The sequence below is a fragment of the Sander vitreus genome, chromosome 15, assembly GCF_031162955.1.
Source record: "Sander vitreus isolate 19-12246 chromosome 15, sanVit1, whole genome shotgun sequence".
Taxonomy (NCBI): Eukaryota; Metazoa; Chordata; class Actinopteri; order Perciformes; family Percidae; genus Sander; species Sander vitreus.
In genome coordinates, this window is record NC_135869.1 from 22,127,492 (window position 1) to 22,151,257 (window position 23,766).

At 41.7% G+C, this 23,766-nt stretch overlaps 2 protein-coding genes across 5 annotated transcripts; one reads left to right on the plus strand and one right to left on the minus strand.

The window, feature by feature from the left end:
• Nucleotides 1-156: 156 nt before the first annotated feature.
• cramp1 (cramped chromatin regulator 1) lies at nucleotides 157-17,354 on the minus strand. Of its 4 annotated transcripts, none has more exons than XM_078268806.1 (20): nucleotides 17,259-17,354; nucleotides 15,101-15,477; nucleotides 13,300-13,502; nucleotides 13,036-13,189; nucleotides 12,426-12,509; nucleotides 12,200-12,248; nucleotides 11,267-11,352; nucleotides 10,566-10,689; nucleotides 9,897-9,978; nucleotides 8,216-9,172; nucleotides 7,648-7,825; nucleotides 7,112-7,284; nucleotides 6,927-6,995; nucleotides 5,998-6,079; nucleotides 5,433-5,543; nucleotides 4,531-4,688; nucleotides 3,384-3,570; nucleotides 2,913-3,080; nucleotides 2,409-2,554; nucleotides 157-1,149 (listed from the first exon to the last, which is right to left on the minus strand). In XM_078268806.1, exons 2-20 carry the CDS (start codon nucleotides 15,474-15,476, stop codon nucleotides 1,036-1,038), a joined length of 3,501 nt encoding a protein of 1,166 aa, XP_078124932.1. In that variant the 5' UTR covers nucleotide 15,477; nucleotides 17,259-17,354; the 3' UTR covers nucleotides 157-1,035. The 4 variants fall into 4 exon arrangements, with proteins under 4 accessions (XP_078124932.1, XP_078124931.1, XP_078124930.1 ...); XM_078268805.1 differs by lacking the exon at nucleotides 17,259-17,354 and adding an exon at nucleotides 15,859-16,007 and having other exon boundaries at nucleotides 6,927-6,992; XM_078268804.1 differs by lacking the exon at nucleotides 17,259-17,354 and adding an exon at nucleotides 15,859-16,007.
• A 919-nt stretch (nucleotides 17,355-18,273) lies between these two features.
• jpt2 (Jupiter microtubule associated homolog 2) lies at nucleotides 18,274-23,745 on the plus strand. Its single transcript, XM_078268809.1, has 5 exons — nucleotides 18,274-18,420; nucleotides 19,370-19,521; nucleotides 20,094-20,245; nucleotides 21,800-21,833; nucleotides 22,291-23,745. The coding sequence occupies exons 1-5, from the start codon at nucleotides 18,365-18,367 to the stop codon at nucleotides 22,563-22,565; spliced, it is 669 nt and encodes a 222-aa protein (XP_078124935.1). The 5' UTR covers nucleotides 18,274-18,364; the 3' UTR covers nucleotides 22,566-23,745.
• Nucleotides 23,746-23,766: the final 21 nt, after the last annotated feature.

Here is a 23,766-nt window from a genome sequence, read left to right on the forward strand (position 1 = left end):
CTAACGAGGGCTGTGAGCTACAAGCAAAGAGCCAAAGTAAATTAGTAAATAGTAGTCGAGTGAAAAATTACTACTGTGACAAGGTTATTTAAAAGAAGTTCAAAAATAAATGACGACCTATTTATGCAACAACAAACCAACCCTGAAGACAGTTGCAATTGGTATTATCTCAACTGTATCTCAAATGTAGTAAAGGTGATAAAAATAGCATGAAGCGACTGCCGATGGACATTGAACTCCAATGTGATTTCAGCACAAACTTCAAGGCTAGTAGCTTGAGCTAATTAACTCAACCAACAAAAGCTGCCATTTTGCATGTGACATTTGACCGTAAGAAATGACAGACCTGATTCCAAAACGCACATGACAGGCTATGTTCCTAAAATTCAACCAATAAAACCTGAAGTGATCAGGAGGAGCACGTGAAATGGAGGGCAGTACCAAAGCATTTGACTTCTACCTGCCCTGCTGCGTTTTGCTCTACTCTTGCAACCGAGGCCACAAAAACAACTGAAAAGAAACGAGTATCTCACCACATTAAACCTCTTTCTCGCTGCCATTACTTTCAAAATCACCCTTCAGCAGTTGTTTGTCACCAGCTAGGATCTAAACTGCACATTTTGGCAGATTTACACATTTTGTAGGGTTAAATCTGAGAGAGTAGAAGACAGACCAACACACAAAGAGCAGGAAGAGACATAAAAGATCAGTGAAAATATTTTGTTCAGATATGGCATAGTATTTTCCTGTACATGAGGTTGTGTTTTGTAAACGCATTTGTTTTTCTGAAGTGTTTGTTTTTAAAGGGCATTTCAACTTAAAGAACAGTTCAGTGAAAGCAACAAGTTTCAAACTTACTTTGAACAATCGTCAAAAGGTTCACTCTCATTATTGCACTTTTACATACAGGGCAGGATGGCCTTGGGGGGGACGGCCTTTACTCTACAGCCGTCTTTTCTCCAAAGTAGATCTGACAGTCTAGACAAAGCAAAGTCATATCCTTCAGATGGCCTTTGGAGCCAGGTCCTCTCTTCCTCAGGGTGGTGGGATGGAGGGCTCTGTCACAGCCAGCTCCTGAGCCAGGTCATTGAAGCGAGCGATGTAGTCCACGCTGCTCTCACTCATCATACAAGCAAGCTGAGAGTCCATCTGTGAGCACAACCAAAGAGCTTTCAATGTACAACAGTAATCACAACTGAAAAAAATATTTATTTTCCCCCCCCAGGGACATCTGCTGTTTAAAGGAACAGTTTGAGGGATATTACCATTGGACAGAGCCACGCGAGCCGTTTCATCCGTTTCCAGTATTTATGCCGAGCTAAGCCGGCTGTAGCTTCATATTAACATGTGAGTGGTATCAATCTGTAACTCTCGACATAAATCTTCAACTAGTGTATTTACTAGGGCTGGGTGATTAATCGATTTTATCGATTAAGTCGAATGTGCAGTTAACGTTCATTTGTTTAAATGAAAATCGTCTTCCTCCTTAACATCCGCCAACGGCAAAATACGGATCTTTTTTTCTCAATGTGTCTTAACGTTTTATGGTGTGATTGCACTTTTTCGTTTCTCTCCAAACGTTTCTGCGTTTGGAGAGGCATCTCAACAGACTGTAGGTCCAACACTGATTGTTCACCGTTACATTTTAGTTGAATTTAAGTGTCGGTCTATTGCGTTCCAAGACAGCCGTGCCGCGATTGGATTTCATAAGGGCGGATTGTTACAATGTAATTTAAAATCTGCTTTAAAAATAAACATATATGTTTTGGAATATAATGTTCAGTTTCGGCAGCTTTACCTATGTGCTAAAATATACAATGACCAGTGTTGAATTTGTTATTTCCCAGTGTCCTTTGCTGAATGGTCTCAATGTTTTATTGTTTTATTTCATGTGAATACTAGTTTACTAGAGGAGTAACTTAGTATTTGAAGTAATGCAGGAAGTGTGCATTTAGTTTCCATGCTTATTGTGTTTCCACAACAATGTTAGTGAGTAAATCTACTGAAATGGCCACCACACCACAACAGAGGAGTGGGATGTGTAAGATGAGAAAGCAGAGGTTAACTCGTGTATCTCATGGCTATAAAAAATCATATGGCATCTGTACTTCTTTGCTAAGCGCAAACTAGCACATAAGGAGAGGGTCATGCCTCTTTTTCAAATCATTTTGGAGGGTCACAGAAAAATTATTACTGGCAAGGGGAGGGTCAAGTCTTTTTAGCCTAAAAAGGTCCCAAAACTCCTCCGATGGCCCCTTAAACAAATAACAGTCCCTAAATCGGATTTTATACTATTCACAAGGAAGACAATTTTTAGAAAAGAAATTGCAAAATTGCTATGTATAGAAGACTGGATACCAACATTCTTTCTACTTACATATCCCTTAATGAGAAAGGGATCAACTTACTTCTGCCACATCAGGAATGCCACGGGACTGAAAGGAATCATGGGAGTTGCAATCCAGGAGGCTAGGACCAAGCAAAGCCGTGCCGCTGGAGGGACCAGAGGGGGTTAGGGTGTTCCGCTTGCCCTTATCAGGAGAGACCATGCTGGCTGGAAGGAAAAGAGACAGACCGTGAATAAAGGGGACAGCACACATGAAGAGTGCAAACAAAGTTGTCTTTATGGGACATCGCTGCAAGAGGAAGTCTACAGCTATGTCAGTGTTATCGTGCATTAACAAGAGAATTAAAGTTTGAAGGCACAGAGGTCTCGGACACAAAGGGAGCATAGACCGGCAGTCTGTAGTTTTTAAATTTTCAATTCAACAGTCTGCTTGTCTGTCTCAGGCTTTAACTTTCATTTCTGGTATCAACTCTTTGGTTAGGAAGCACACAGTAGAGTTCAGTAGAGCTACAACGAAGATCTGTAATAATATGTGTATATTTATTTGAGAGAGAAATAGACTTACAGAGAAGGCATCCCAGTGTGGAGTCAGATGAGTCGCTGGGGTACCACTGGGGGTCATGGCTGGGTGAAGGGATCCAGCCTCTGGACGGGCTGACTGACGGAGACGAGGCCAAGAGTTTGGAGCCGTCGTTGTTGCTCAGCTTGGCTGGAGAGAGAGCGGCCTCTTCGCCTGCAGCAGAACAGGTAAACAGCCATTAGATTACACACATAATGTTCAATAGGACTGAGGTCTCAGAAGTTTAGTTGGTTGCTTGTCAACATATTTCAAACAGACTTACATGCAACACAACCTCTCCGGAGAACACACAACCAAATCCTGTTGGTGTGGATTGCAAACTTTTCTGACCTGTTGTCACTTTTCATCTCAATTAGCAAACTGCGCTCCAGTATAAACATTTACAAGAACCAACTGCAATTTGTCATTTTTAAAGAAAGAAATATACCCCACTGTGGGATAGAAACACAAACGCACCATAGTGGGCAGAGTTGATGGCGAGCTCGATGATGGAGTCACTGATGTGTGTCTGAGGTTCTCCGGGGGCCAGAGCCTCTTCAGGGGGGCCAGGGAGAGAGATGTCCAGGAGCGAGGCTACGCTGGGTGGAGAGAGGAGAGAGTCCCCACCACCGGTCACTCCAGGAGACGGTGGAGGCTGACCATTCTGTGAAAAGAACAAGTTGAACACTTCATTGGGGCTGCTTTGCTAGATTTTCTATGGTTTTATTTCCCCCACAGATGAGATTTCAGAGCAACGTGTTTTCTACCCAGCTGGCCAGGCAAGAACAGAATGACCGGAAATTTCCAGATAAACAACAAAAACATGACTTGTCCATGTTGTGGGTACCAAACAATTGTTTTGTACGGACAAGCAGTACTTGGCCTGTACTGTGGCCTTTCCCAATGGAGTCCTACTTCACCCTCACAATAAAGTAGTTATTCTTCATCATGCTTCTTAAAGGGGCGCTATGCAGTTTTGCTTTTTGCTCGCAGGTTTCTCTATAGAGCTCCCCCTACAGCTTTGGAATAGATATTTGGCAGCTCCTTGGTCTGCTTGTGTCTGACTCCTCGCTCGCTCAGTCTGCCGTTTCCTCTTTCTCTGTTCCTCCGACAATGCTTTCCAGCTTTCTGCTTCTTTTCTGCTGGCTCAGCCATGATGATAGTGTGAAAAACTAGCAAGGGTGAGACGACCACCATTCATCTAAAAAAAAGTCATAACCATTCCAATGACTCCGAAGCTGTTCAGTTAAGGTAAATTAAGCTAAAAACAACAACTGCATAGTTCCCCTTTAAACACCGCAGCCTTGTAGGTTTTACTGTATACTCTACCAAGGTGTGACCTGCATTCACGTTGAACCGCGAACATTCAGTCTCAACTTCAACCAGCATTGATGTGGTGTTCAGTGACCGAGCACGATAACCACTGAATCATTCTCAATCTGATCTAGTGGTATGTAAGCAAAAACTAGTTTTGCTAATTTACACAAATAACTACTGAGATACTGAATAGCCATTTAGCATTAATGTGGAGGTGAGGAGACAAAAAAACCAAAGAAGAAGGTATAGTGTAGACACCAAGTGAAGCAAAGCTCCCAGTTAGTGTATGTGAGTGCGTGCTGCTGACCTCTGGGACGTTGTGCTGGAGGAGTTGAGAGTCTGGTTCAGCATCAACAATGGGTGTGGTGGCGAGCAGGGTACTGTTATCAACAGCGGGAGAATTTAGCTCCCGACAGGGACTGCCAGGGATGATACCTGCAGACTTCGCTGCCAGGTCAATGGCACCTGAAAGAGGAATCACAGTTTGGAAACACAAGGGATCAGCACATACCTGATAAGTATTAACAGTATTAGAGATGGACCAAAAGTGTTTAACTTCAACAATTAACAACATACAAAATACAAAAATTGAAAAGTATGAAAAAAGCAAGTTGTTCCTCTTGGAGAGAATAGCTGGAAGAGTGTTCTTTTTGTCATTTTACTCCTGCACAAAAAAATATTTGTTTAAAACCATACTGACTGTCAGATCAGGTGGAGTAGAAACATCTAGGACAAAAGCTGTGTAATCTCCTTTGATTGCGTCGAATGTGCACAGCAAGCGTGTGGGCGTGTGTTGAGGAAGTTTCATGCTGCTCGCGCAAAACCAGAAGAAACCAACATCTAAGGCTGAAGGAGGAGGGTGATTAACATGAACAGCGTTTCCTTTAGGATTTTCTTTTTTTAGCAGTGGGGTAGTAGAGTAAAGTAGAGTTACTTAGTTTTGAAAATGTAGAACTCTCTTTAAGTGGTTTAATTGAGTTGCTTCCTGTTTTGTTGAGCCCAGTTAGTGAAGGAGACAAAAAAAAGCATGTTTATAAGTACTACTGTTTTTTCGGGGTTTTTTCAGTGACTAGAGGATAAAGGATGACAAGAAGTGGTTTAACTAATTCTCAAACTTCAACAGTATAACGTAAATTATACTCCATCTAGAAAAAAGAACAATTTTTAATCAAACAGAAAAATAGATTAAATAACGAAAGCTGAACATACTGGAGAGCTGGCTGGCCGCTGCAGAGCTGGACGCTGCAGTGGAAGCTTTGGACAGGAGGGGGCGGGAGGAAGGAGCCAGGCGAGTGTGGATTGGCCGGAAAGATCCAGTTCCTGAGGGAAGAAACGGGAAGTTAGAGAGCGAGAGATTACCAGGGCTGTTGTTGAAAAAGAGAAATTACATTTAACTATGTACAAAGAGCGCATTAGCCGAGTGTTACACAAATAAGCCTATTCAAGGACCTACTTTCGGTATACATGCAGTTTAGTGTCAAATTCCCCATACAATGTCCTTAATTAATTATGAACCTGCTAAACCACCTGTGCTACCCTAACCCTACCCCTACCCTTAACCCTAACCTGTCTCAAATAAGACCCTCATCATTTGGAACACTCAAGTTTTTGGAAAATAATTTGTGACTTTTACTTCAAGAACGCAAAGATGACGTGGTGTAAAGGGAACGGTTTTACGTTACACTATAGGGATTGGGGAAAAGTACAATCAAAAACATTTCTATATTTTGCTCACAACTAATTGTGCTGTAGAACCCTGTTGTCTGAAGAGTACCTGTGGCAGAGGAGTTGGAGAGGATAGAGAAGGAGCAGACGTGCTGAGGAGTATCTCCTGTAGTTCGGGGTAGGAGTGTTCGCTGTGGATGACACAGAAGTAACTTAACTAAATACATTTTATTAACATAGCCCAAAGAAGCCCTATATACATTCACAGTACAAGTATTCAACCAATTCCATAACCCCACCATAGCCGACTATGTGGACTGTGGAGTTTCGTACATGTTACAGACTCTAGTCTTAGCTGTGATGTTTTATATTACTTGTTCCACACCTGTAGGGACTTTGTTAACTCCATAGTCTTTATCGCAGCCCTATAATGGGCAGCATTTGTGTTCAAGGCATTACAAAAGGACTGTTTATACTACTGTACAAAGCAACAGAGGCGTGTTGGTGTTCACTGCGATACTCCAGACAGTCCCTCCAGAAAAACTCAAAAAGATCGCATAATTCAATGCATAATCAGCCAAAGTCCGCATATTTATGCGGGGGCCGCATTTTTTCAAATACGCTGCACTAATTGCCGATTTCCGCGCGAAATATGCGGGGCTTGCATGATTTCATAATCCACGCATTTTCTTTGCAAAATAGTCACATATATATCTTAGCAGAAAGTTGAAAAATGTTGCGTTTACTTCACACAAGAGCAGCCATTTTCCCGTTGCCATGGGAACGTTATGAAGACGTAATTACGCGACGTGAACATCATCGAAAAGCTGCAAACCCCGCGATGAAACCGCAGTTTTTGAAAGTTCCCGCAATTTCATCGCATAAAATTGCATAAATATCCCGCATATTCCATCGCATTTTTTAAGAAAACGTGCCGCATAATCAAGGATTTTTGCCCGCAACAATCACAAAAAAACTCCCAATTTTTCTGGAAGGACTGTCTAGAATAGATAAAACACCCTTCTCTTCTTCTCTTACCTGAACTACAAGTGGTTTCCGAAGTTGTCTGTTTCGAGGTTTTCTCTGTCTTGAAAAAAGATCTGACTGCTGTAAAAAAAAATAATAAAAAAATAAAAAATACATATTAACATTTGTGCATATTCCTGTGGACGGTGTACCAATTGAGTCTGGTGTAAAAAAAATAACGCATTGCTCTGTCTTACACTGATAGAGTCGAGCTGCTGTTTGAGGGCTAGCTCCGCTTCCTTATTGGGGGAAAACATTCTGTTGTGCCGTGAGCTGTTGGGGGGCAGCGTGGTGGGTACTGCAAACACACCGCTTTCTCCGTCGCTGCCCGCCGTCGACCCCAGCAGAGAGCGGGGCAGGTTGCGTCCACCTGCAGAGGGGAGGAACATGTAAGATACGTAAAGTACGTGAGGAGGGACAGTTATTTTAGAATAATGTATAAAGCCATTGAACAGCATTCAGAGATTCTTCGCACACAAGTACATTACACAAAATAAGTATTCAGACAATCCCCTATGAAGCAGGAAGGAGTTGCACTACATAATAACTTCTCATTGTCAAGCAAAATTTATAAACACATTATCAGTAATTTCGGCAGACTTACATGGGTCAACAAACAAAGCTAAATTGTGAGTATACGATTTATCAAAAAGCATCATCATATTTATCATAAAGCATCATAACCATTCTTTGACATCTTATTGATTTCAAATTAATTTAAACCCGCAAATACCTGAGACTCCAGCATTTGGCAGGTGTAACCGGGCCCCTCGGAGAGACGCCTGCTGCCGGCCAAAGCTGGGGCTGCGAACACCCGCTATGGGACCCTTCCCTGGAGGTGTGAGGGCCTGGTTTTGCTCCTCTTGATGGGTCTTAAGTGGTGATGTAGCTGTGGAGCACAGCTCTGGAGCCTGGAGAAGAAGACACATTGACACCATCTGCTCTACATGTACATTTCTAAGTAATGCTTTAACTAGAGTTTACAGGTGGCACAAAATAATTCCCACTGCTAACTTTCAGCTGACATTGTACAAATACAACATTACGTTTATGTGTGTTGAACCTTTTGTTGTGGATTAATTCACTTAGCAATGCAATTTTATGAATCCACATCCAGGAATATGCACCCTGCATTCTCATGGGATGCGCAAATTAATTGAAATTTTTTGAATGTTAAACTTCTAATTTGTAACAAGTCTGCACAAATAATAATGATTTTCAGAAGTTGTGTTCACAAATAAAAAGATAAAATGGGTATCTGGCAACCAGCAACAACATTGTGAGAAACAGTTAATCCCTACCAAAGGTTTAGGATTGACCTCAGTGGCAACCAGCTTGAGCAGGCAGCGCAAAACGCGGTGTGTCCTGTTGGGCTTGAGCTGTGACGAGGCTTGTCCGTTTTCTTGGTTGTTGAAAGGAGCTGCAATGGGCTGCCACTCATACTCCAGCTGCAGCTTGCCAGGCTTCCCAAACATCAGGTAGAGCTCAGCCAGGGTGACATTCTCTGCGTCACGGGCGCTCCAGCCCTCCCCTCTGATCTGTTCAACAGCCCGTTCTTTGGCTGCTGGTGCAGATCCCTGCAACATTCCCTCCTCTGAGCCAATCACTGAAGGTTTGGCTGGGGGAGTCTGGTTGCCCTCTGGGGAAGAGGTGCTGGTGTTCAGCTCCTCTTTGCACTGCTCAGATGAGCTTTCTGTACCACTACACAAGTTCTCCATGCTTTTGGTCACTGCTAAACCACTACTGGCCTCCATACCAGTACAGGTTGTTCCCCCTTCAAAGGGTCCTATCCCAATTCCCTCTTCCCTAGGAGCCACAGTCTGTTGTGAGGAGGCAGGGAAAGAAACAGACTGAGGTCTCTTCTCCTCTACCTTTGTAGAACAGTCTTGTGAAGGCTCATGATTAAGGGGCTCAGTTCGTCTACTATCACCCAATACAGTCACTGAAGAGCCAGCACCTCCAGCAGCAGCTGTGCCTCCCCGTCCAGATTTAGTGCTAGTCCGAAGTGGTGGAGCCGTGTGAATACCCAGAATCTGAGCAGCTGGCAGTTCCTTGGCATTAGGCCGGTTCTTGCCACTTTCTAGCCAGTGTACAGTGCAGGAGGCCTTGGAGTGAACGACACGTGCCACACCAGGCAGTGTGGTCAAAGTACTGCTCTCAGCGGGGAAAAGAAAGAGCTCATCCTGCTGGGATTTGCTGGGAGACGCTGTGTTGGACTGGCCGCCCTCCAAAGCCTCCCTCTCCATGAGACTCTTAAGCTGAAACATCAGCGTCAAGGACATAACTGACAGAAATAGGCATGTTTACAGTGCACAAATGTTTACAGCTGAAGTGCAATATCACTGACCAAAGATAATAAAAATATTGTATTGTGCAACATATGGTAGTGTGTTATTTGCAGCTGGCTGTATATAAAATTACTGTATGAAAGAGTGAGACTAATTTTAAATTAGGCCATGATCACACTTGGCATCTTTTTTTGACAAGAAAAGTTGACTAGGGCGCTTTTGTAGTAAAAAAAAAAAAAAAAGAAGGAGCTGGCAGCATTTTGGTTCCAAAAAGCAAATATTGTGTTGCTATAACAACAGCTACAGTATCCTTGAGTGCTATGTGGATTAACGTTTGATAAAACAAAGCGGTGAAGGGAGCTAGAGAACGAACACAGGGAGCGAGCGGTGATACTAACGTTAGATAAAACAAAGTGAGTTCCCCCAACTTTTCAACTTCCAAAAGACGCCCTGAGCTGCAGAAAGAAAGAAAAATCGGCAGTGGCGATTAAAAAAGCGCCCAGGACTTTTTTGAGTGTGAACATAGCCTTAGCCCATCATTAACTGATAAAATGGATTCTTTGTAAGAAAAATCTTAAAAGTTCACTGCTCCACTGTCACATGACGACTTTGTATCAGCGCTCTCACACTCTGTGAAACTGAAATGCATCGATGTTCTACAAAGTTGCAAATCATATGATGTTTTAAAGGATACAATCCGCTGGTCATGGTACGCCCACTTCTGTTTCAGATACTCAATGAGGCTGGAGACTTTCCTGTGGAGCTCCACCACCATCCTGGGTTGGAGAAGACACAAAAAGAGATAGTTGCTGTGGTAACATGGTGCAGACCAGCATTGGGCTTTAGTTTTAGGTCTCATTCTAAACTAATACACATTAACTTTAGCCATTGATCCTGGCAACTAACAATAAACTGTACATATACAGTATAGTTAGGACTTATGCTGACCACTTTCCAAAGCACACATACGTTTAATAGTTTTTCTGGGCAATCCTACGTTATAGTCTTGCAGTGTTTCAGTTGCAAACACAATATGGACTGGCATTCATTTGCCAAAAGGCATCGCATTATTGAGCTGTGCTGTTGGAAAACTGATCCTGAAAATAATGGCAAAAGTTTGTGAATTTGTATTTTCTTACATTATTAAAAACTATCCAATTCAAGTGTCAGGTGTCAGAGCATTCTGAAGACGCCAACAGGGGAATCAGGATATGGCTGCAAAACTGATTCTGGTGATGAAATCAATTCAAATGTCTGCTTTGAAGCTAAATATTAAGAAATTATTGTGATGCCATATGGTATGCTTTTGAAAGGGTTTGTTGATAATTAACTCCTCAGCCATTAGTTAACAGGCAAGTCTAACCTGAGCCGAGGGTTGTGGGCTAGACTCTGAACGCGGGCCCAGGACTGGTTACTCCGTGGCTGGAGCTCCACTGCCACCTTCAGGGGTAGACGCACCGGCTTCTGGTCCTCCTCGTCACTCACTCCTGCAGGGACACAAAGACACAGTGAGATTGAATGAGAAACACCAAAAAGTTCTCTCAGGAGAAAAGGTTATGTGTTTTTGAAAAGCGAGAGCAACAAATTAGTCTATGTGTGGCAAACATTGGATTAGCAGGCTACAAAAAAACAGTATCCAAACTCAGTAGTACTGAAGAGGAAACAGAACATACAAGTACAATGCCTTTTGCAAAACACTGATACAGCACTGAAAATAAAGACTGACTACACAAGAATGTTGTCAGATGCACAGTGGGATTCTAATTTTCCATCCTTGAATAAATAAAATGTTTTATCTAAGGTTGGTGAGTGGCTGTTAATTGAACAGAGGGGAAGATGCCAGTCGATCAGACCAGTCATCTCCATCATTGTCCTCCTGCTCCTCACTTTGCTCCCACAGAGTTACCAAGGAAACGCAACGAGCCCACACGCTGCCATAGTTATTGCCACAACCCCGCCCCCACAAACCCTGTGCCTCACCATCGCCACGGTTTGTATTTTCAGCCCTGATGTTTGTTTACTTTTTATGTAGGTGTTGGATGTCTAGGTGCATCACATGCTCACCATCTGGGTCACAAAGTTTCTTCAGTGCACGGCACATGGGTGCTTTGATCCGCAAGTTCCTCCCTTTGGAGCGCACGGTGGTGGCTCTGGTCAAACAGACAGAACAGCAGTGAAATATTCAATGTTAGGGACAACCTTTCTGGATCACATACTACACATCACAGAATAAGCTGAACATATCTAGTAGTAAACAAAATACCCAAAACATTTGACAAAACACTAATGCAATGCAGTAATATTATACTATACCATATCATACAATGTTTTAAAAGAAAAAAACCTTTAAGTATAAGTCCCCTGCTTCTAATGCAAATTTCTTTCTTTTGGCATGTCATCATCACCTCATACTAGAGATGGCCTGATACAATTTTTTGCTTCCCGATACCGATTCCGATACCTGAACTTGCGTATTGGCTGATACCGAGTACCGATCCGATACCAGTGTGTCATATATTTCATTATGTATGTTTTAACAGCTGTATACTACTATCCCTGTATGGATGTGATATGATTTCTATCTTTGTTGTCAGCCTGGCTCAGGTTAAACTCTTTGTGAAACATGAACAAACACAAACAATGAACGCCCCAGAACTTTCTTTTATTCTGCAGTTTGACAGTCAGTTATAACGGAAAAAGAACATAAATAAACTACTTTAACGTAGATTTTCTTTAGGGCTTTATTACGTGGTATCGGATCGGTGCATAAACTCCAGTACTTTCCGATACCAGCGTTTTAGGCAGCATTGGAGCCAATACCGATACTGGTATCGGCTCATCTCTACCTCATTCTGAGGGTTAAAGCATATGTGTTGTGATAGTACTTAAAACCCAAAACTGCACACTTGACAATCCCAGATGTGTGTATGTAAACACAAAAATTTTAAACAGTATGAGTGGGCAATGCGTTTTTTTTCAATTTTACTACCAACTTACCCTTGCTGGATTAGTTCGTTCAGCTTTGCCACGTTCTTATCATCCATTACTGTCAAAGACAAAACACAGAGCTGTTTACCACATCATCCCTCAGGAGCAGCTGTCCCCCATGACTGGGAGGGTGCAGCGTTTAATCACATCCCTTGTGTCCCAAAGAAACAGCAGTGAAACACTGAAACACAGTGAAAAGACATGCATTCAAACACGTGTGCAGCCTCTCACTTACGCCCTCCAACTTTTTTGCGGAGCTCGGCATAGCAGATGAGGCCATACAGTTCTTGAGAGGATTTCTTCAGCACTCTGGAGTACACTGAGAAGGAAAGGTGGCACAAGTCACAACAGGGCTGTAACTAGCAAGGCAGGAGACATGTTTATGCTACATAAAGATAACACGACAGTGACAGAGGTTTTTTTGTATTGAAGAGGGGCTCAAGCTTATCTGGAGAGGTTTTTTAACATATGTTTTGGGAGAAGTCTCCCTGTCTAACAAAATGCTATATAAAATATAAACATCAGTGTGGTAATTGTTAAAAAAACATGAACCTGAAGTGTGTGTGTGTGTGTGTATATATATGAATGAATGAATGAATGAATGAATGTATGTATGTGTCTTTCCATCATAACATACAGAGTGTATAATATAAACAAAAGCCCCTTTCAGTTCTCGAACACATACGACTGCCATGTTAACTTTACTGACATTTCTAATGGACATAACAGGATAAGTAAGACAAGATGAGTGGTATAAGTTGTATGATAATATTGTGAAAAAGTTATATGTGGAGCTCCAACTCTAAGAAATAAATACTGTTCTACCCTCCAACCCGACAGCTCACCATTGGCAAAGTCAATGTGTTTAGAGATCTTGTGCCAGGTCCGGTAGTAAAAGTGGCGAACCTGCTCCTTGTTCTTCACCATGTTGGCTGGCTTGCCTCTTTTCTTATACTTCATTGCAATGTTGTTCTGGATAGCCTCAAAATCCTTCCCATGCTGGAAACCAGAGGAGTTAGAGGTGAGTATAAGATGTCAAAAATAAATGCCAACACTTTGTTACACATACAGTAGTGCCCATTTTTAAACTATTTGGTTCTACCCTTTACCTCGTAGAGCCCCTCAAAAAAGCTGTTTTTGTCCTCTGTGCTCCAAGATTCCCACTGCCGACGGGCCCTCTTCTGGTTACCAGATTGCTCCTCCTTCTCAGCAGACCCTTGGCCCTTGGAGGCCTTCGACACTCCCCCCGTGGAGCCCGACACAGGCCCCGACTGTCCCACTGTCCCCTGGGAGGTCGAGCCATTCTCTGCCCCTGTGTTACACAGAGCCCACAAATCCATCAGTCAAGAAACATTCAGAGAAAAAAAAACACACATTTAATATCAGAATAAAAAAGGATTGAGCCAAATGTTTTAGTTGACTGCCTGGGTTGTTTTGTATGGCATGGAAAGAAAAATACAATGTAGTCAGTAGTTTGGGAGATGTTAAAATGCATGCACACAAAGCCAATCACTGCCAATACACTGCCCACAACCTGCAGAGCTTCCCCTTCTGTGGTTCAGGTCTGGCAAGGAGACAGGAAAAGCAATCAGTCCCTACGGCCAGGTCTACAGTACATAGGTCCAAAACCAACTCTCCAATGGCTGAGTTTACCCCAGCGTAAAGCACAATGCCAGAGGCACTAACACAAGCACAGGGGCAGTTGCTGTTGCAGCACTGCACTATTTTAAGGGAAATGTAGATTTTAAATTTACAAATACAAATATCTGTGTGGGTCACATGCACTAACCTTGATATGTCTCTTTCAAAATAGATGTGCACCAATATAGCATCATATCAAAATAAGTAGGGCTTCCTCTGTCAACTAGTCAACACTTGGGCAATCTAAATTTAAGTTTGATGAAACAATCACAGTCCCTATCTCTTTCTAATAACAAAATAAATCCAAACATACCTGTCAGAGCACACCAACTCATCAATATACTGTAGCTGTTTTGTCTGATCTGAGTCTAATTCATGTAAAAAGCCATTAAACAATCTTGAGTAAGGAAGATGCAGGTTTTTGGTTGGTGGTGTAGCAATTTAATATCAGGCTTTCAAATGAGCAGAAGCCACATCAGTAGCTGTAAGTTTCAAACATACTGGACATTAATGCTCCTGCCCCACTGCCTCATCTTTCTTTAGTGTTTATCATTATTTGTGATCAATAATCGATGAGGCAAATCCTTTGTTGTGTTTAAAAGTCAGTAAAGCCAGAGAGCCGTAGGTTATCTCTAGGTAGAATTGCTAAAAATGAAATACTAAGGCATTTCAGTTGGTTGTTGCATCACTATCGTTTGTGGTGACATGTATGGATAAATTGTAAATAATGATTTATTTTTTTAAATGAGAAAAACACAAAATGTTTGAAACAATAGATTAATACAATTGTTGATCCGGCTGTTTTTTCTATTTGCTGACAATAATAAAAAATGTAATCAAAGCGGAGCAACTGTTTATAATGCTGATTTCCGGTCCTGCTATCTTTTCCATGCTTAGAAGTCTACACTCACTTGATAATGACAGTCATAACAGCCCCGGTGTTTTTAAAGCCATAATGGCACGTTTTCAAGAAATTGTAAATGTAAATAGTCAGATCTTAATTAAATTTAAGTTCTGGTCTGCCACTCTCCTCCTTTCCACAGAAATGGTCCATATGATGGTATTGCAACTTGGGTTGGAGCAGCCAAAAATCTACCCAGAGTACAACCCAGCTAGTGGCCCAGAGGGAACAGCAACAAAACCAGCATCAGTTTAGCCACCACTGATAAACAAACTACAAACAGTATACACAGTGACAACTGAGGGCAGACCCCCCCTGCTAATCCCACCTATGCACACAATTTTCTATGAGCTGGTCATATTCAGTACCTTTCGATTTTGCCCCGCCATGCCCATTAATGGTCGAGCCGATTGAATCCTTCCGGATGCGTTTGCTCGGAGGTCGAACGCTTGATCGGAGAAAATGATGCTGGTCTTGACACGGAGGGGCGGGCTCCGCTGAGGTCTGGGAATGCTGGGTTGAGGCAAGCCCGGTTTGGCTCGGCGGAGAGGCGGGGAGAACCGGAGCTGAACCGGGGCTCAGATCCGTGGTTGATGGATTAAGAATTTCCACTCCGTCGTCTCCCTTTGTACTGCGCTCCTCGCTCGCCTGCTCTCCGCTCTCCTCCTCGTCGCAACCCTCGGGCTTTCTGGACGGATTCCTCCTCCCATCGACACCGATCCCCTCCCTGGAGCCCAGTGTCATGCTGCCAAAACACATTTAGGGAAAATTTGTCACATTAGGAGAAAAGCGGCGTGCAAAATTAACTTCTAAAGACGACGTTCTCTGTCTCTCAACATGGCCGCCGCTGTTTGTTTCAAATCCCCTCTCCAGTCCCGACAAAACAACACCAAATATATGCATTTAACGTCTTGAGATAAATTATATTCAACAACCAAAATAGTTGCGTAAGTGGCAACGGTGTTTTACCAAGTGTCTTTCGGCTCAAATGGCCAATATTTTAGGTTGAATTTCAACTAAATTCAAATGCGAGCGCTTTTCAGTTTAGCGCCCTGCAGAAACGACAACGAAACCCCTCGGTGCATTCGACCTCTAAATAAAGTGTTTATTTAAAACATAATTTTACCCATTTTCGTGCTCTTCGCTAGTAGGCGACGTCTTCTTTCTCTTCACCATCAGTCCGACCGGTTAGATTGGCAAATACTGATCAAATTGAGCATAATAAAACCGAGACCGTTCTCTCCGCTTTCTGCCCTCTTCTTGCTCCTGATTCGACTGAGCTGAACTCTGCGCAGTTCAACTGTTTTCTATCAGCAACATTACTCAATGCTTCTTTGCAACAAGAAATACAACTATAAAACCACTGGCAAATAATATATATTTACTGCATGCAGTGAATTAGAATGTATTGTAGCATATCTCAATGAGCTCATCTGAATTGATAAGATAGTTTTATTAACCTGTATGCAAGTGGACTTTGGTTGTCACTACGTCACCATCGCCTTTAGAAATGTTTGCAAAACATTGTATTGTAATTTTCCTGCAATTGTAAGGCTTTGTGACAATACTCCATTTGCACAGCTCTAACATTACTATCGCCTCATACAAATACTTAATCATACGTCAAAACCATAACCAGGCTTTATGTGCCCGGCGCACATTAAGACCTGAAGTATTACATTTTTAAAAACAGTGTTATAATGTGTAAACATGATAGAATTTATAATATTATGTTTGCTCGATTGTTATCCACTAATCTATTTATTTTGAACAATCAGGAGTGTGGCAGCGCAGAGGGATGACAGTATGAGAAAGCTACACACACAAAAAATGTGAATTGTACATGATAGCTTAAGTATGAAAATGACGAGGGACCCCTTTCTACATTCCCTCACAGCCTTAAATTGTGTGTCATCGAAACGCTAAATCTCAGATTCCATCAGCCGCAACGTATAACTGATCTCACAGTGAGAGCCCTAAACTAGTAAAGTTCGTTATTTTTTTACTTGCGCTGCTTGGTATCTTACAACTTCAAGTCATTGTAATGTTAAAAGATGAATGTAACTATAATTGAATCTATACTCAATGTCAAAATATCGTTTCACCGTAGCTTCATGTTAATCTAAAATCTTACAGCATAACACTGATTTCACAGTTACATTATTGACCGTGCATAGTCCTAGCAGCCTAGTGATTAGTCTAACCACTGGTCTGGCATAGTACTAAAAGGTTGACATTACTCTAGAAGTTCAACGTGGTAACGTTAATAGTTAATAATAAGCATGTTATTTATACTAACAGTTGTTGTTAACTTCGTTGTAATAAACTGTATTAGCTACATGCATACAAGAGTTGTCTCCATACATAACGTGGTACCTAGCATGGCTGCTGTTGTTGGCTAGCCAACGCTATTGCAGTCAAACAAGCGAATAACGTTGCAAACCCTGCTTGTAACATAATTACTATTTAACGCAGAGCCTCATCCATTTGTTAGATGGATAACATTATCCAAAGTTTAGGAATTACCTGAAGTGTAAGCCTGTTGTTGGTATTACCAATCGAAACACAGGCTAGCATTCCTAGCTGACGGCAGCCGTCCAGCTTGTTACAGATGACAGTTCCTGCGGTTCGATTGTACACGCGTTTAGGCACGCCCACTACAACTCAAAAACAAACCCTATGATTGGTCAGAAATACACGAGGACGACGGTTAGATTTTGATTGACAGACGGCACCGCCAATTGTTAGTGAGAGAAACCCTGCGATGGACCAATTGCCATTCTCTTCCTGTCATGCCGGATACGTTTTCCAATATGTGTTTTTAAAGTTTAAGCTAGTTTCACTCTTAAATAATCTAACATTTTGCTTAGTAATAAAGCGTTATTTCAACAAGATTGGATCAACGCAACTGAGGTTTTTGGCACTCTAAAAATAAATTCCGCCCAGAAAGTGATTGACATGTTGACGATCAAATCAATGGGCGGAACACAGAGGCTGCAGTAGAATTTATCCTGGCGTACGCCGAAAACCAACCGGCTAGCGGAATCAGCCGGCTAGCGGAATCAGAATCTGATATTTAGGGCTGACAACAAAACATTGGTTTACAACCATAGTTACAACGCGCCAGCTAGAAAGCACACCAAATATGGTACAAATGGCATTTAATTAAATAACAGTTACAGTACCTAATCTTAGATTAAGCCCACGTTGCTTTTGTTCAGACCATCTATGGGCGCTACGGTTGTCACAAAACAAACAATTGATCGAGATTAGTAGTGGATCGGCTCTGTGACAGACCAGCAGGGCGGAGTTATTCGTTTACATTCTATATACGACATGTTTAAAATATGTAACACACAAATCAGTGGCTTCAGTACTGTTGTTTTCAAAGAACAATTTTGTCTCAAAATGCTTCTACGCAATGGATACTTTTCTTGAGGTGTACCAGGTGAAATGAAACGAGCGCACCGCATCAGATTGATAGTGGACCAGTTATATTCGTCATCCTTGGGTGGATTTAAATTCTTCACTACGGAGTTTTGCTGGGCATGCGCAAACAGCAGGAACTTGCTCCAGTCCAGTTGGCAAACTGACGAAGTTGTCTTCGGAAACTTGAAGGCTCAAAACCCACTATGACTTCGACAAACATGTTTCAAGGGTTGGATACTGGTACAAAACCAAGTTCAAGGTGAATAATATAGTCGTGTAGCTTGGTTATCTGTGTAAGAAATGGCCAACATTGTCTTACTTCGAGGGTAGTCGCTCGGTCAGCTAGCTAATGTTAGTTATCTTAACGTAGGTTAACGTTAACATTATATGACAGGAGCTTTCGTAGCTTTTTGCACCATCACTTTTTCTGCTAATGCCTTCAAACATACACTAGCACATCGCTAAGCCAAACATCTGTATTGGCGCTCAACTCGAGTGAGCTTGGTTTGAGTTGTCTTGCGTTAGCAAACTTAAGAGTCAAGAATTAGCTTTAAAGCTAACCGACCAGGCGTTGTCTGCTGCGCCTGCGGAAGTGTGTGAAAGCCACTCACTGCTCTTCTTTGTATTCGACAACAACGGCGTTGCGGCCACATTGTTCTAGGGCAGATTCAGTTTCCTCTTACTGACTCGAAAGCGTCAGTTTTTGGGTCAGCTCCGCTAAATAGTACAGTTCACGTATGTTGAGAAACCATAGCGTCAATTCTAACAAGCTAGCTAGAGTTTTTAGACGTATGGCGCCATTCCCGATATATAATCAAATAACCTGTCATTTGGCTGCGTTGGCTCAAGTTGTCGGCTGTTCTGTAGCATACCATATTTATACCCAAGTTATCTTCTGTTTTCTATTTGTCCTCTTTGTGTAATAGTGCAAAATGACTTAATGGTTCTAATCGTTCAGTAAACATGAAACTATGACTCAAAGGTTCTCTTAATACATTAGTGTCCACTATTTCATTTTGACGTGTTTACTTTAATCTTTTATGATTTAGTTATAAAGATTCCACGTAAACCGGTGAAAATCCTCTATCTCTATTTGAAGTCTGTCTTTGCCAGGTCACGTCTGCGCAGGGTAATTTATTTAAATGAGACTTTGAATACGTTGTATAGGATCCTATAAAAATGGTACTGTAATCTTTCATCTCCTGCAGGGTGTTGCAGCCTCCTGGAGGTGGCTCCAGTAACCTGTTTGGTGGATATGAAGATGACTCTGCAGCATCAAGAAGACCTAATAAGATGGCCTCTAAAGTTTTTGCTCCACCAGAGGAGTCCCAGTGTGTACCCAAACGCTCCAATCCTCCAGGTCAGACCAGCTTGTCAGGGCTTGATGTGCAGAGGCAGGCCAGTAAAACCAGGGTGTGAAAACTGTTACTATGATGTGATAATTACAGTGTCAACACTTTCACGGTTCTCTGCATGGATGTAATCCACCTCCAGATTTTATGGAGTATCTGGTATAGTCAAGTATATTTTCAGTTGTATGTTTTCAGTCAGTTCAGTATTGAAAAAGGGTCTGAGTTTTCAGACAGGGACTGCCGAGTCACCCTGACTGCCGAATCTGCTTATTTTCACTGTGGCATTGGAATCCCTGAAATGGTCAGTGAATTGCTGCCACTGTGGTATGTGTACAGTATGTGACACTATAAGTGACACTATAATTTTGTGCCAATGTGCATGGTATGGAGGGGGACTGGCCATGAAAAAGCACCATTCCGATGTCAAACTATTTCTTAATCTCTTATAACCATAGAGTAGATTCTGCCACAGTGTCAAACCACCAAATGCACAGTGCATTCCACTAGCCACTCAAAAGTGTCATGATGATGCTGTCACTGCTGCATAACTTAACACACATCTTGGTAATACTTTATGTAGGTGGGAAGACTAGCGGAATATTTGGGGAACCTGAACCTCCAGCTCGGCAACAGAGACCCAAACCTCCTGGTGGACCAACCAGCAACATATTCGGTTCTGCAGAGAGTGCACCTGCCCAAAGCCAGAACCGAAGCCACCCAAATAAGCCAAAGGTAGGCCATGCACCTACATTTTATACTCCACTTTGACTCTGGTTTTTACTTTTTTGTTTTATTTTTATATTATTCCTTTTCCTCTCTTTAGCTCACCAACAAGTGAGCTTTTAAAGAAATAGTTCCCCCCCACACACACACAAATAAAAAATGTATTTGTCTACTTACCACTGTGCAGTTAGGGTCCAAACGTCTGCTAGTTACTCAATTTATCCAATATTTGATTCTCATTTGATCCTGTAAGACTTGAAGCACAAGGCAACTGTGTTGCATACCTTAGTGTGTATCAATGTGTCTTCCCCACGGGTCAGTAGTGTTTGTGCAACCAGAGTATTGTTTGCTTAGACTCCTGAGACCAAACCTAAATGTTTTCTGTAAACATATTGAGGTTGGTGATGGTGTTTTGTATTGCATACACCTGTCCACTTGCAGCCTGGAAAGGCATGTAAACATACTTTAAAGTAAGTAGTAGTTTAATGGTTTCGTCCATTTAGTCCAGTTATGAACAACATGGATCAATGATTTGTTGCTCTGTTTTAGTTAAAATGGTGTACTAGTGATGTGATGTACGAACAGGAGTCTGCACGGTGGAAGTGTGAATCTTCACTGATCTCCCGATTCGGTTACGATTATCATGTCTTCGATTCGATGTCTTGATGCGTCCAATACATTTTTACTATTGGAGCCATATAGGATATTTAATTCATAGCTTTTCAAGCTTCAAAAACTAAATGTTCTGCAGTGCTCTAATACTAAATAAATTGGATACATAAAACTACAGCACTGAGCACACGGCACTTCCTGAATGTGCAAAACCTAACGGAATATGTAAACAGAAAGGTTGTTAGGCCTACATTAAATTCTGCCTGTGCGACACACGCTGCTCCATCTAAAATAGACCTAGCGTGTATTTTTAGCGAAGCAGAGAGCCACTTCTGGGACACGCTGTGTGTCGTGGCTGCTGGAATCGCAAGCATTGTCTTGAGTGGCCGTGATTGCTCTGGTGGCCACGGTGCTGCCGGAATGCAGCACAATTAGGAATTTAGGGGTTAGATAGGACCCTTGGTCATGAAAGTTGCACTGTTCTCCAGAATTTGAGCAGTTGCTTTAGCTCTATTCTAGTAGCATGAAGAAGAGAGCTTGTGTTAAGTCCTTTCAGTGATTACTAGTGGGGGGGAATCACCAGAGGCCCCACGATTCGATATTATCACAATACTTTTGTCATGATACAATATTATTGCGTTTTTAAACCTATTGCGACTATATTGCAATTTATTACCCTTTTCCCAACTTCAAATAATGTCTGCAAAGGAAAACCTTGTCAACATGTGTTTTATCTAAAAGATACATTTCTGTTTATTCATCTCACTTCAGTTTTCCATCTAGTGAGCTGAAAAAGCAATTCATTTTATTATTCTAGTACCAAAATGTTAAATTCTCATGTGTAATTTATATAATAAAAGAGCGATACTTTGCATCCGTGTATCGATACAGTATTGCCATGGAAAATATTGCGATACTATGCTGTATTGATATTCTTTATTTATTTTACAGGACAATCTAAGTGTGGGACCTGAATCATCACCATGTAAGTTACATAAAGGACAATGTCCATGTGAAATCTTTTTGGGAGATTTGTTTTATATTGAGTCTTCCTACTCACTGTAGCTTTGAAAGTACCTCTGTTTAAGAGTCTTGTTATGCAGATCACAGGGATTAGAAAGTGGTTAGGTCTTCTTTTTCTTTGTTTTTAATGACATGTTTATTTTAAGTTTTGCACCCATTGCTAATACTAACAAATCAACACCAACTGTTGCCTTAAGTTTTGAATTACAAAATAAGACCATTTGAATGTGCACAAGTGCTTATTTAAGACGTAAGAAGTAGGTTATAGGGTGCAGGCTCATTTCATTGAGATCTCAACTGTGAATCTGGAAAGATGTGATTTCTAATATATGTTCTAGGTGTGAAAAGGTGTTTGTTACTTTTAGGATATAATTCTATTCTGGCATTTCTGTAAGACACTTTATTTTTTCCTGTTCAAGCACTTGAAGCCAAGGTCAGCCAACCTGAAGGGAAGGTGGAAGCTCCCCCCCCAGCTCCCATGCCAGCCAAAGAAGAGCCTGCTGTTGTCTCAGCTCCTCCAGAGCCTGAGCCCAAGCCCAAGCCCCAGTCCCCTTCTTCCTCTTCTTCACCTCCTGTGGAGAAAGAGGAGACTGGTGAGCTGAAGAACCACGAGCCTCATCTGGGACCCAAGCCTCGCTCTCACAACAGGGTCCTCAACCCCCCTGGAGGAAAGTCTAGTGTGGTATTCTACTGATCAGCTGAACACACCTCTACTCCCTGTTTGTGTCCATATGCTCCTTTTCTGCTCCCCTGTTAATCTTCTTTCATTCCAACACCCCACAGTTAATTCACCTGTACATCTAAACACAGAACAGGATTTTTTTTTGTTCTTCTCACCAGATTCCTATTCAAATATGTTGTCCTCAACTTCTTGCACTTTGAGCCCTATTTCTGGCTTCCAGCTCTTTGTCCAATTCATCATATTGTTCTTCAATGAAACCTGCGATCATTCAATCACCAATCAACAGGCTAGCTATTACCTAATCACTTTAACTGTGACACTATCAATCTCAGTATTGTGGTTACTAATTTCACTGTTTGTGTTTGTAGATGTAGTTTGGTTTAAGGCACAGTTTGTCATTTTGAAAACGTTTTTGCATCTCAAGTAAGGTTAAGACATCTGAGTGCTTGTACGACGTTCAGCTTTAAACAGTGATTGATGTGAAACGGAAAGCCTTACGTAAAAAAAAATCTGACATTTGCTAAAATTTCAAGGTGCTTATTTTAAATCTTTAATGTGTAGGCATTCAATCAGAAAGGGGTGAATAGATTTTCTCACCAATGTAAAATGTTTCAGGGAGTTCCACTAGTGCCACCTTTTTATGTTGCTGGATCCTGATTGGATGACTACATAAAACCTGTCAATTTTACAAAATAATACGTGTTGAACTCCTCCTCATGAGTTATCTCTTCATTTCAACATGTGTCCATCATTAATGATCTGCTGTCAGAACTCAAACTCGGTTAAAGGATAGATGCCAAAAATTTACTTTGAAACAAATTGTTGACTCCCAAATGTTTCTGCTTCCTTAAAGAAAATTCCATTTTGATTGTATGCGGATGTATTGTGCAGGTACTTCTCTGCTTTGTCGTCATTGCTTGCTTTATCTGAGAACATGCCTTTTTTGCTTGGGGTAGGCCTCTGTTTATGTTTTAAATTAAAACGGCTGAAGATAAGTGAACTCTGGACCAGCGCGTGGCCTACCTGAGTCCAGGTGGGCTCATTGATAATCACCTTTTCACTCACTTCATGATGCACATTCATGGTATTCTGGTGCCAGCCTGTCCCCAGTGTGTTGATGTGCCTGGCAGGCAATGAGCACAGCAGAAGAAGATCCTGTGTATTGCAATAAAACTGTTGTTTTGCATTTAAATTTGCTTATCTTGTTTACTTT